The sequence below is a fragment of the Podarcis vaucheri genome (genome assembly GCF_965113315.1).
Source record: "Podarcis vaucheri genome assembly, chromosome: 8".
In the NCBI taxonomy this organism is placed as follows: domain Eukaryota; kingdom Metazoa; phylum Chordata; class Lepidosauria; order Squamata; family Lacertidae; genus Podarcis; species Podarcis vaucheri.
Genome location: NC_138766.1, coordinates 45,768,100 through 45,782,210, shown reverse-complemented (window position 1 = coordinate 45,782,210; position 14,111 = coordinate 45,768,100). Strand labels below are relative to the sequence as shown.

General features: G+C 38.4%; 1 protein-coding gene and 1 long non-coding RNA gene across 5 annotated transcripts in view; one reads left to right on the top strand and one right to left on the bottom strand.

Annotated features, from left to right (window-relative positions):
• The window catches only part of PTPRM (protein tyrosine phosphatase receptor type M), a 415,073-nt gene that overhangs the window by 109,117 nt on the left and 291,845 nt on the right, over positions 1–14,111 (top strand). For all 4 annotated transcript variants that reach the window (XM_082235318.1, XM_082235320.1, XM_082235319.1 and 1 more), the window contains exon 2: positions 5,576–5,698. In XM_082235318.1, coding sequence (XP_082091444.1) covers positions 5,576–5,698 — 123 coding nt within the window. The remainder of the gene's footprint in view (positions 1–5,575; positions 5,699–14,111) is intronic.
• Positions 10,358–12,611, bottom strand: LOC309539864. Its single transcript, XR_014223012.1, has 2 exons — positions 11,258–12,611; positions 10,358–10,713 (listed from the first exon to the last, which is right to left on the bottom strand). It is a non-coding gene; the product is annotated as an uncharacterized lncRNA (long non-coding RNA).

Genomic DNA, 14,111 nt, shown 5'->3' with positions numbered 1-14,111 from the left:
GCCGTTCCTCATATAAGGCATTGTTTCCAGGCCTTTGACCATTTTGGTTGCCCTCCTCTGGACACATTCCAGTTTGTCAGTGTCCTTCTTGAATTGTGGTGCCCAGAACTGGACACAGTACTCCAGGTGTGGTCTGACCAGAGCAGCAGTGGCACTATTACTTCCCTTGATCTAGATGCTATACTCCGATTGATGCAGCCCAGAATTGCATTGGCTTTTTTAGCTGCCGCGTCACACTGTTGGCTCATGTCAAGTTTGTGGTCAACCAAGACTCCTAGATCCTTTTCACATGTACTGCTCTCAAGCCAGGTGTCCCCCATCTTGTATTTGTGCCTCTCATTTTTTTTGCCCAAGTGCAATACTTTACATTTCTCCCTGTTAAAATTCATCTTGTTTGTTTTTGCCCAGTTCTCTAATTTGTCAAGGTCGTTTTGAAGTGTGATCCTGTCCTCTGGGGTGTTAGCCACCCCTCCCAGTTTGGTGTCATCTGCAAATTTGATCAGGATGCCCTTGAGTCCATCATCCAAGTCGTTGATAAAGATGTTGAATAAGACCGGGCCCAAGACAGAACCCTGTGGCACCCCACTAGTCACTCTTGGATGAAGGTATTGAGGGTCTAGAAGTCAAGCCTTATGAGGAACAATTGAGGTAGTAGGGTAGAGATATGATAGCCATTTTAAATACCTAAAGGTCTGCCTCATGGAAGATGGGGCAAGCTTTACATTACCCTCATGCTATGGAGGGTGGAACCTGAACCAATGCCTTCAAGTTACAAGAAAGGAGATTCTGACTAAATATCAGGAAAAACTTCCTGATGTTAAGAGCTTTTTGACAATGGAATGAACTTCCTTGGGAGGTGGTGGACTCGTCTTCCTTGGAGGTTTTTAAGCAGAGGTTGGATGCGTATCTATTATGGATAGTTGAGATTCCTATACAGTGGTCTCTCTGGTTATGAACGCTTCAGGTTACAAGCTCTGCTAACCCGGAAGTAGCTGCTCCTGGTTGCGAACTTTGTCCCAGGATGCCAACGGAAATTGTGTGCCGGAGGTACGCGCGCAGCCGGAGGCCCCATTAGCAAAAGCATACCTCAGGATAAGAACGGTTTCAGCTTAAGAATGGACCTCCAGAACGAATTAAGTTCATAACCAGAGGTACCACTGTATTGCAGGGAGTTGGCCTAGATGAACCTCATGGTCCCTTCCAACTCTACATATCTATCATTGTGTGATTCTCTATGGATTTTATACTGAATATGAAATATAGCTTCATATTGATAGCTTGAAAAGTACTTGCTGCTTTTAAGTGTTAGAATTCAGAGGGAATATATGAATGAGGCAAAATCATTCTTATAAGTTGGTCCACAGATGTTCATGCAACCCAAAAATATAGGAAAATTTTGTAGACTTAGTTTTTTGGACCTGCAAAATAAGTAAAATTTAAATTTTCACTTTAAATATCTAAGACAGATAATGATATTAAATCCCAATTTATAGAATAGCTAGGGAATATGAGATAATGAACTCTTTTAATAGATGACTCTTTAAAAATTTTCTTTATATCATCTTTTGGGAGCTGCTTGCATTAACTGGTAATTTTACTCAGTTTTGTAATGAATAGTTAAACATGGACATTTTAACCTACAATGCTCAGATGGAAACTATTTTAATAGCTTTATATTCCCTAGCAAACATAGGGATTGGGAATAATACATTGCTTATTGCAAATGTATGTATCTCATCTAAGTCCTGTTCAAGGATGTGAAATCATGCTTTTTCAATAAAGCTAGGGGAAAGATTAAGACAATCAGGCAGTATGAATGTATAATAATTCACATGCACATTGCTCAGTTTGGCTATAATAGTTTAGCATGAGAAAAGAGTTGTGTGCGCCTTGGCTCACATGCTCATCCACCCTATGTCAATGGAATGGTATTCGTTTTATTTATCTAAATAAACCTTACATAAGGGTCTCAGATGGATCTGTGTTACAACACCTGATAATAGCATTAGTAGAAGTATAAAGAATTGTTTGTGTGTGTTTTATTATGTATGTTTAGTGTTGTGTTGTCTGTTGGTGTGTGTGTGTGTGTGTGGAGAGACTACTCCAATGCCTTGGCTTTGATGTAATAATGTGCACTGTTTTGGCAGCAGTCCAGATTTTTGGTAATTTGGGGCAATTCCAAAGCATATGTTAGATCATTCTGTCATCTATGTATTAGATCCGAATCTTGCAAATGATAGAGTTTACTTTAAAGTTTTCCAGCTGGTGTTTTAGAGGTGTAGCTCAACTTCTTAATTGAAGCATGTACCTGAGCTTATTAATATTTTACATAGCTTTCATTCTTTTGGACGGAAAAAAAAATTGGCTCCACATAGACTGCTTTGATATTCATTTCCTTTATAGTAATGCAGTTTCCTCTCTATTTCTACTTTGGGTGTCAAATCTGGCAGAAGTGTGAGGCTTTGATCACAGTTCCTTTCTTTTACAAACTGGAACCATTCAATATGAGTATGTTCTTTGTCTGCATGTATTCTTGATGCGCTCTGTTATGTTCTTTATTATGCTCAATTATGCCTTTATTTTGTTTTTGTTTTCTGTGTTTTATATATAATGGTATGTTGTTTGGAGATTAGTTTGTTTGACATGGATGTGACACTTAAAATCCTTCAATAGTACTAGTTTGAATGCTGCGCCTCTTCCTCCAATCATAATTGTGAAAAGTTATGTGAAAAGTTAAGGGCTTTTATGCCTCACTGTAAACTTAATACAGTATAAGAAACTTTATTATATCCCAGCTCTTTCAAACCACTTGAGCCATCATTCAATCAATAAGGAGCATGAATCCATTATATCAGACATGTGCTTAAGATATTGCACTGGCATACTTCAATGTGCTGCTATACTGCTTACATGCCTGACTAACATAGGTGTGGCCAGTAGTATTGCTCCTTCCCGTATTTTCAGCACCTGGTGAGGATCAGGGGTGATGGACGTGTAAGAAGCACCTGTTCGGTTGACCTTACATACCCACAAAGAAAACTCATGAGAAATGGAATGGTGGTTACATTTATTAAAATAGAACAACTTGAATGCCCCCATGTGAGAAACAGTTGGAATAGAGTATTTTCCATTATATCCACATTTACAATCCAACCTATTTCTCAAAATCCTTCCTTAGTCCTACTATCTTTAGATATAGGCTTGGGCTCCACCTTGCACCACAGAGACTTCTTACTGACTGCAGTACGATTGATGAAAGCTCAACAATGGAAGAACCAGTCTAAAATGCCCCTGAACATCTGGGATACAGCAGTGTCTGAGTGTCTCACTGGACACAGGAGGGTGATTAAAGGCATAACATCTTTTTAAAAAAGTTATGTTTCCATCTTTAAAAATGGCATGACACACCTGCTCTCTCTCTCTCAACCCGAGCAATTTTGCACCTGATTTCAGTTGATTTCCTTGTTTACCAGTGTTCAGTTTTATCACAACCCTTAATTAAATGTAGCATATAGGAGTGGCATAAGGAAGTGGGAGAACAAAAGGAAGCGTGAATAGACTGGTTGCTGCTGTTCTCCAATGCACTATCCTTTGCTTAATTTACTGTTACCCTATCTGAATTAGGTAGTCATATATTGTTGTATTATGTTGGGGTATAATGTTTCCGCTTGTAGCTATAACTCCCTTGTATGGAGGCTTCCACAGGACGTAACAGAACTGTGCTCTTGCCCTTGTGCACACAGTGTGTGCACATCAAAGCCTGCATAGTTAGCACCAGGTTGTTACAGATAGTCAATGAAATATTTCCTAGATATGGCAACCATAGGATTTTTCCGGAGTTCATTCTTGATATATTTTCTGTGGTTTAGCACAAGGGATATCATTTCACTGATCCATCCATTAAAAATACATATTTTTAGTTTTATGGAACTAGCTTTTCTTTCATATTCTAAAATTCCCAGACACAAAATAATAGCAAACTATAAGCTGTTGAGGAGATTTCCTTGATTTCAAAATTTATCTCATTCTTCCTATCTGAGACAAATTATATTTTGTTGGCGAGGTGAAATATTGAGTAAGAACCATGAGTTCTTTAATGAGCTTACTATTACAGTGTGATTTTTAATTGAGGTGGGTACAGTCAAGAGTGTTCAAGAAAGATGCAGTGTCCAGGACTGCTAATTTCCCTTGAAAATAAACAAGACTCTTCCTTACAACACAATTTATAACTGTGTGAAAATGACCTATCTGTCTTCCACCGGGGCATATGCAATATGTTTGTGAGGTTTATTATAAAGGAAAACAGATGGTGGTGTTTAAGTGAAGAAGAAAGTGTTTGGATGAATGTTGAAAAAATTAATGATTAATGTTTGCTTCCCAGATGAGTCATTTCTCATATCTCACATTAAGAGTATTAATGTGTGAGTATAGTTCAACTAGCCATTCCTGTTCCTTTTCTTAGCCATAGCTCTTAGTAGTATTTTATTCCCATTTCATTATTTTTTAGCATAAAGCAGTATATAGCAGTGAAACCACCAACCTTTTTTGGCCAGTTGGCATACTTGCAAACTGGGGAAACTGTTGTGCATCACAAACATGCATACACCACACACACCCCTTGACATGTATGCACACACTATCTACCTCCACCAGGACTTAGGCTTGGGGAAAGTGTTTTGTTTTTTTAAGCATGACAAGTGGGGATAGCCTTCCTGAAGAGTGCAGTATACCAGTTAAACCAAACACTAGCATGGTTGGGAAACCTTTTCTGATCACATCAACATAATTTGTGAAAATGTTATTCTTATAATTTATTAATTAACACTTGCTGGCATTGTGAACCAGTTATTGTGAACCAAAGAATTTTTGAGCCCAAGTTCTAGATTAAATTTATAGAATAACAAGATAGAAACTGAAGACAAAACCAGTTATTGGGAGTTGCGTAAGGGTAGGGTGACTTTATATGCTAGCAAGTCATTGGATGTTCCATCTACATTTAAATAGAAAAAGAAAGTGTGATTCATTGTAGAAAATGTGTAAACTAATATTGCCTCAGGGTTACATAAACCAATTGTTGAACTTGCTTGAGTATTTGAACTAGCATGTGTACTGTATTTCAACTCATGGCTATAAGTGGAGTATTATAGTGCATTGGTACCATACTAAAAGCAGCAAATAAACTCAACATTGAGTGAGAACTTAGTTTCTGTTGTTGATTATAGGTCCTTCTGACAAAGGACATGATTGTAGTGCATAGACGGCAGACATTGACACATTTGTGTCAAGCACATCTCCATCATAATAAGAAAATAATCCTTTTCTGCCAGATCCCAAGTTCCCTCCTGTCCCCATTCCCTCACTGTGGATGTGTGGCTCATACAGTGACTATCTGCATTCTGGAGATTGCAGGGATTTAACACTCATTTTGGAAACAAGTTTATGCTGGGTTCATTGGGGGGAACTTGTTCTATTGTGATGTTCAAGGTAGTAACAGATTTGCAAGCAGGGAATTTAAATGAAAATGCAGGAGTCAAAGAATGCATTCAAGTTATTTTATTTCTTTTCTTTTTAACAGGTGGCTGTTCATTTGATGAACCTTTTGCATCATGTGGATATAGTCAGTCTGATGATGATGACCTTAACTGGGATCAAGTGAACACACTGGTAAAGCCCTCATCAGATCCATGGTTGCCAACAGGTAGTTTTCAGTTAAAATTATTTCTTTTATATATTGTATGTTTTATTACTTGCAGTATCTCTTTATACTATTGCTTATGAAACATGTGGGGCACATCAAATATGACAAAGATAGGGAGATAAAGCACTGGTGGTGATATTTCGTTACCACATCCTGTCAGCAAAAGAATTTCCACTTGTGCTCCTTTCCCTGCCTGTGTCTTTTGTACCCTCTCCAAATCCAGAAGATTAGGAGAACCCTTGAACCTTTAGATGGTGTACAAGGAAGAACATTCCATTGTGCAAGCCTAAAGTATTGAGCTGATGGAAGGTTCACTTAGTGCTACATTGAATTCTACCCCAAGTCTTCTCTTTAAAGATAACTTTCTAAAGATCGGGCAGAGTACTTTACATTCACATTGGCAGATAAAACTGCTAGGGTGTGAAGGCCACTTCTGTCAGCATACTGGTTGTTCTGGCCCATGGGTTAACCATGATATAGGGCAGGGTTGCCTACCCCAGCTACTTCCCTGTTTGCTTACCTTTTCATATCTTAATGTGGTTGTGAATTCTAAATATTGTCTGATATTTTATGGCAGCTACCTACTAGTGTCACCTTCTGGTTTTGATGTTGCAACCAAACCTTAGCTTGTGAGCCCTTGAAGTCTCTTGTTAAGGTTACAAAAGGATATCCATTTTGCTACTAATGGGATGTTTTCAGGCACCCTGCAAAACAAATAGCTTTCTCTTCAGTCCAAAATAGAAATGTTTTCTTTCCCTTAACTCTTTAAGATTTGTAAAAGTTGAAAAGATACAATTACAACAGGTTGATGTCTAGATACTTATTTATGTGTAGGCAAAGCAGAGTGGAATAGATAAGAATGCAGACACAATTCTCTTTCAAAATCACATAAGGTTTGTTGGAGTGAGTAGGTGGTCTTAATTGCACATATCTGACAAATACTTCGTAAAACAAGACAATGAGTAAGAACATCAAATAGCATTTAGAAGTGGTTGAAAGAAGAGCACATTATATCTTTCAGTTGTCAGAACTATCATCTTATTCCTTGCTGCTCACAAAAATATATAAAGAAGTACCACAGTTCAAATTAGGTGTGAGATCCTTTGAAAAAATAATTATTTGAACTGAAGCAGTTCAAAGGCTGTCTGGTTCAGCTTGGGGTCCAAATTTTGATTCAGAAAAATGAAAACTAAAAAATGCTATCTTTTTTTTCCCAACAGAAATGAATGAAATTTCCCTCTGAGTGGACAAAGTTTTCCAAATCAGAGACAAACTTGTTCAGGGTTTTTGTTTTGGACACATTTAAAATTTTATCCTCCCTTCCCCCAAAAGAGCCATCTATAACTTTATTATTTCTTAGGCAGAAACTTCAGCCTTGTGTTCTACTCAGTTGGCATCAGAATTCACAGGAAGTAAATGCTGAGTGGATAGGAGCAGTGACACAAAGATAAAATAACTTGAATATCCAGCTTTTCCCAAGCAAACACCGCTTGTATAGAGCAAGTAGAGAGGAGAGAATAGAACAGACAAGAAGAAGGTGATTACTTTAGCATCACTTCCCCAAAAGTGTGTGATTGGAGACCCCTGATAAAATAAATATTTCTCATTAAAAGCTAGACCTGACCTATACAAAAGAGATTTCCTCCACACCTCTCCTCACTGTGGTTATATAGCAATCTTAGAAGGAGATGTTTCAGTTTTTGCAGACAAATCGCAGCATCTTTTTAATTAAAAAAATCCAACTCTTTTATGGTTTGAGGTGCTTTGATGGTCCCTGCTTTGGTTCATGGTGCTTTGGGCATCCTGCCTTGATTCAAACAGGCCCATAATCTGTCTTAAGCTGTCCTGCTTTGGTTCTGGATCAATCCAAATGTTTTGCATACTCCTAGCTCAAACACAACATACTTGCTTTGATTGACATCCCTTTTCCAGAAATAGAAGTGACTGTATTATAGTGGCTAAGAGATGGCAAATTTAACCAAGTTGTATCATTAACATTTCACCTCTTGGAGACTCTACTTTGGAGAAGAGCTCCAAAACAATGATGATAAGGCTTCGGGCAGCTGTGCAGTCCCCAAACTAGGCTACAGGACACAACTTAGAGAAACTCCTGACCCGTAGCAACAAACAAGTTTTGCAATATCTGGACCTGTCTGGCCAAGTTTGAAGAAGCATAGAAGTAGATCCCTCCTGGATCAGATAATATTTTATTTTAAACTATATTACCAGAGTTGGCAACTGGTCAACCAGATCTGTGCTGTTTTGCCCTCAACCTCAACAACTGATATTCAGATGAATCCTGTCTTTCAATCTTCAGTTTCTATTTAGCTAACCCAATTAAAACTGATGGATATACTCCTGAAACCGTGTTAAAAATTATGCAACTAACATTTATATCTAATGTCCTCATTCCAGCTAAATGTACCTCCCCTCCAAAAACAAAGACCCCACACAGCAATAACAAAAGCAAAAAGTAAATTAAAAAGATGCTTTGTCTCAGCAAAATTAATTCCAAACACATGAACCTTTGTAATGGACAGTGTGGCACATACTAAGTGACAAAGGTATCAATTGAAAACCAGGTAAATTAATTTAGCAAATGGATAAATGATTTAATTCGCAGCATTCTGTGTGAAGAATCTATATTGTCATATAGAGATGCTTGAGGAATGCATTCTTTGCCAATTCCCGTATGCACTGTATTGGTCTGTACTTTTGGAATCATGTGCAAATCAAAGCTTAGCTATTTGACGTATGTTGCACCATTCTGAATTCTGCAGCACTTTTTAATTTTATTTACAATTTAGTTACAAGTTAGTTTCCTTGCAGTTCAGTAACAACTCTTAGTTCCCCCTCCCACGTGTATTTAACTGCCTCTCTACTTTCCAACATTATTAGTTATTCACAGTTCTTACAATGATGTTATCAGCTGTGGCCTTTCTGAAGCACACTGAAACCATATTTTCCTTCTGTAGGATATGAGGCATCAGTTACGGGACGTGTACTTATTTCGTAAAATACTTTACAATTTTTTTATAATCTTATGATCAGCATACTGGGTACTCTGAATGCAGGATAGGTTGCATTGGAACACTGGACAGGACTTGATAAGAATTACTAATGATCAGGAAGTGGGGTTGGGATAAGTCTGCATTACTTGTCATGAAAAAGGACTAAGTATTGAAAATAGTACATAATGATTATTTTCCTGGTGAACCCTTTTGTGTGAATGGACTTCCCCAAACTTCCTCACTTTGTGTTATAGCAATTAGATTGAAAGTTTCTTAGATTTTCCAGGTCCAGTTCCCTCAGCTGCCGCTTTCTTTTGCTTCCAACTTGAAGCTAAAGTCACCGTGAGAAGCAAAATATGGAAGAGCTGCGAATTTCAAAAATCAAAATGTGTTTTTACTCTTTGGTTTAAAAAAAGGTTGATTATAATTCTGTATATGTTCTAAATTTTGTGAAGGCAGAATAAATTAGAAATTGCTGTCACTGAAGGGACAGATAGAATTTAATTTCCCCCCTGTGCCAAGCATCACATTTATGTCAGAGAAGGTAGCTAATGTTCCAATCTGCAGAAGAAGGTCGTGGCCTTGTGAGAATAATAATGCTTCCATCCTAGCCCTCAAGGATCTGTGGCCCACCCCTCTGCAAGCTGCATGACTGAAGGATAACAAGGCAAGAAGCTGTGTAGGTACAGCAACCCAAAATTAATGAAGTATCCCAGGACAGTGGAATGACAGAAGAGCTGCCTTTTTGCCCCTTAAAGGCACCAGAAAGCATAGCAGGGAAGAGAAGACTGGAATGCAGGCACCATTCTTGAATGGGAAAAAACCCCCTGAAGTTTCATGTTGCTCATCAACATGCCCTGTCAATATATTGCAGAAAAACAAATGTATTATGCTAATAATATATGCAAACTAAGATTCACTAGCAGCCTCCAGAGAGGCTCCAGTTGATGAAATGTGTGCATCCTTTGAAATTGACTGGTCTCAGGTACTTGCAGAAACACTCATCAAATTATATCTCTGCATACGTGGGGGTTGTGAATTCTCAAGTATCAAAGGGTTTTGCTAGAAGACTGTAGTGGTATCTGGTTTGCTCTATTTGCAGAGCATCTGGGGTTACTGCACTGAACTATCGAACCTGATGGTACAAGTAAAATTATAGAATTCCTTCAGTTTGTTTCTGACAGCTCATCTATGTAGAGATAATTGTTTTCCTAACTTTAGCTTCCTTGATAATTCAAGAAAAAAATAGGCAAATATGATTTTGACAGTATTAGATTCGTCATGCAAGAAACAGCCATTATTACTTTAAAGCTTGCTCACAATTTTGTGACAACTGGGTTGCGTAAGTTGAGGGCTCGTTGTATTTTAGTAAATGATCTGTCAAATCCCCAAAAGGTGTTTAGTCTTTTATTCAGATGGCTAAGTAATATTAAAACATACCATCTTGTTTGCTGATAATATGATGGAACAGCTGAAGACAAGCTTTAAGAAAGTTCAGTTATTAATATTTATGGCTGTATGAATGCTCATCCAAGAAAATGCAGACTAATAATTGGGTGTAACTGCAAGAGGTTTTAAAAACTTCTGCTGAGCCACAGCATTTTTTAAGCAAGCTGTTTGGACTCCCCCCAATGAATAAATGAAGTGATTCAATTATTTAAAAGTTTACTCAAAAGCTAGTGTACATAGTGATGGTTAAGAGAATGAGCTGAGAGCCATGTAGTCCCCCGTTTCACCTCATCTCACCCACAAACTTAGTTTTGCTCTTCTCCATCATCCCATTCTGCTGCACTGCTCCAAGTTCTCAGTAGTTGCTTGTTATTTCCATCTCTGACCTTGTTCCGCTCTCCTGCCCTCCTCAGTTCATGCAGTTGGCTGGCTTATCACACCAGCAATATCCCAGGAGATTGGAGCTGTTGCTTATGCTTTCGGATGCTTTAGCGGGTAGAGTGTGTACAGCACTGGATATATCAGATGTGTGTTCTTTACAGTGCTTGGAAATTTCTGTTTAAAAAGGAGGTAGTTTGATTCAAGTTTATCAAAATGAACTTTTTAGTTTATAAAAAAAAATCAACTTTGGCATTTCCCCCTAGCATTCAGAATGTGGGGTGTCCCAAAATAAGTTATACGTTACACACAAGTTATCAGATGATCTTCTCCCCGCCGCCTCTTGCTTCAAAAGCGATCTTCTCCCCGCCGCCCCTTGCTTCAAAAGAGGTCCGGGGACAGCGGGGAAGACGCGCTGCGCTTCCCCGCTATCCCCTGAGCTTGCAGGGCAAGCTTTGTTTTGCGAAGCAAGCCCATAGGGAAATGTGTCTTGCGAAGCGGCTAAGAAAACGAAAAACTCCTTCGTCTAGCGAGTTTTTCGTCTTCCGAGGCATTCGTCTTGCGGGGTACCACTGTAAATGTTTTGCAGTGGTCTTAACTAAATGCAACCAGTACCGCTGTAGAGAGAGTTTTGCCCCTCTTCTGCTGTTAACCCTTGTCTATAACGAGGATGTTATGCAAGGCATTTTAGTTGTAGCATAATAATTTAAAGTATAATTACCATTTTTTCTTTTGTTTGATGCATTCCTTTGTGTGGCATTACAAAAGTGTAGATGTTCTCAAAGGCATTAAAAAATCTCATTGTTGCTTGTAAGATATCTAAGTGAAAGCATCTTGATGTAATTTTATTGGAGACATACACAAAGCAATTCATTAGTGTGAAGTATTATACTACATTTAACAGCTTTGATCAGAAGTCTTTGAATGTTGCATAATGGGTGTAAAGTTGGGGCTAGCATAGTTGAAATTTAACTGCAAGCTTATTTTAATATGTCCTTGGCCACAATTCACATTTAATATATATTGCAAAGGCATTATCCAACCACCACTGATTCACTTGGACTGCTGTAGATGCTGGGAAAATGGTGATCACTGCCTGCAGTGTGGTGACCACCTGGAAGCTGCCATCACTGGGTTGGCATGGAGAGACTTTCTGCAGTTTCTAACATGGGGAACACTTCCATGTGTTTATGTTAAAACATATTTAAAGCAGCTTTCATATGTTAAATCCGCCATAAGGAGCTCTACTATGCAAAGGAGATTTGGGGCAGTTTCCTCATGGGGCTTCTAATTTTTCAGTTGGCTCTTATTAGTTAAAATATTCATATCTCACCCTTCTAGTGTAAAACTCAGGGGAGTCTTTAACACATATAACATTAACTGCAAAACAAAAACAAAAAAACCCTGGGTCAGCAGTTGAAGATGCATAAAAACATTGCCGCCTTCAAAAAATAAAAGCTGTCTGGTATTAAAAGTTTTTCAATAATGTGTGAAAAATAGTGAAGGAAGGGGTCAGCCACACTTCATAGGGAAAGCTGTTTCATAATCTGAGCCCTTAAATCAAGCTGTTGATTAAAATGCTAGAAAACTATTATTAGGTTTTGCTACCCCACCCCACTGCTTTTACTGGTAGACCTTGAAAACCCATTTCTGCATGCATTACTAACATAGTCTCCAAGTGAATGCAACAAAATGTAATATGGCCATCATAATGTGGATTGAACACATGATTATTGCCTGTAGTTTGCATGAAAATGCAATAGAATATGTGGTGGCTGTGAGTGATAGCGGGGATTTAGATACCAAGACATCCCAAGCCTTGCAGCCTGTCTGGATAGCGGGGAAGAACTTGCCATTGGGATGCTGACTTGACTTCAGCACGTTTACACTATTGCTGGTGAATAAATAATAAATCATTATCAATAGAGTTATTTGGTGTATTGTTGCTTCTTCTCAAAATCTTAGCAGTATTTTGTGTGTGCGCGTGTGTGCACATGCTAAATTGAGGGGGAGGAGAGTAAGCTGTTGCTTCCAAGAGGTTATTTTATTTTTAAAAGAATGCGGTCCATATTTATATCTGTATGTCCTAAGCTGTGCCAATGGAAGGAGTTATTTTATTTTATATTATTTATAGAGAGAACTGAAAAACAAACTACCAATTTTTTTAGTCTGTATATTTGCTGGGAGTGGGCGAGTGGTGGTCTAAGTATTATTGAAACTAAAATGCAGCATATGTCCAATATTAATTACATTTTTTAAAAAAAATTGAAGGTATTTTTTCAAATGTGTAGTCACATATGGTGTGATCAACATGGCACATTTTTAGGTATGAATTATTTATCTTTCTGCAGGGAGACTCTAACTTTCAAAGTGCACATTTGAATTAAAAATAGGTTTTTTTTATTGCCATAGGGTAGCATTAGACTATACTCAAAGTACACCTATTGAAAGGATTATTATTATTATTATTATTATTATTATTATTATTATTATTAATACCCTGCCCACCTGGCTGGGTTTCCCCAGCCACTCTGGGTGGCTTCCAACCGAATATTAATATATACAGCGTCAGACATTAAAAACTTCCCTAAACAGGGCCACCTTACTGCCTTGATATCTGCTGGGAGGGCGTTCCACAGGGCAGGTGCCACTACCGAGAAGGCCCTCAAACTTAGTCATGTTCATTAACTTAAATGGGTTCACTTAGAGCAAAACTTAGCTGAACACTACCCATAGTTGTTTTCTGCACATTTTATGTGCTGGTTAATAATAGTGTACGTAAGAAACAGCTTTCCGATAGTCGTACACTTTTTATGTACCACTTCTACAAGTAGGCAGATTGACATTTATGATAATGATTATATATGTCTCTCTGCTCCTTGTTTTTTGAACTTGGGGCTTATCCAGATTTCCGCTTGTCCCGCCACTTTACCCTGGGAAACCCAATCTTTACCGCTGAATTGGAGCAAACATCAGTTGAACCCCAGATTGTGGGTGATGTCATGTTGCTGGCAAGCTGCTCGGCTTCCGCCCACCACTGCCGGCTGCCTTGCCTCTGTTGGCTCTCTGGCACTGCGGCAGCAACTGGGCTGAACCCTTGTGAAGATTGTGCCCATGTTGCTCTGTGCGACGTCACACACATGACTCATTGGGTCGCCCGGCTGAGCACCCACAGTGTGTGCCCAAATGCACTTATGCGCGCACACACACACACACACACACACACACACACACAGATGGCACTTCCAACCACCCCACTCTTTGCTTTTGGAAGTCTTATTTATAAGAAGCTTCTGTAGGTGAGGAACACCAGGGTAGAAGTGTTTCTAGAACCAAGGTGAAGCTCTCAAGCTGTTATTTTTGCTGTTGGATGTCATTCACGTAATCTTGTTTATAGTACTGAAATTTTGTTTTTGTATGCTTTTATATTTGCTGTTGTGCTGTTGTTTTATTATGTTGTTATGAAATTGTTTTTGTAGTGTTTGATTTTGAAATAGATTCCTGTTTTCTTTGTTGTAAGCTGCTTTAAGCATATTTTTTTGTGTATGGAAAAGTGGCATACAAATAAAATTATG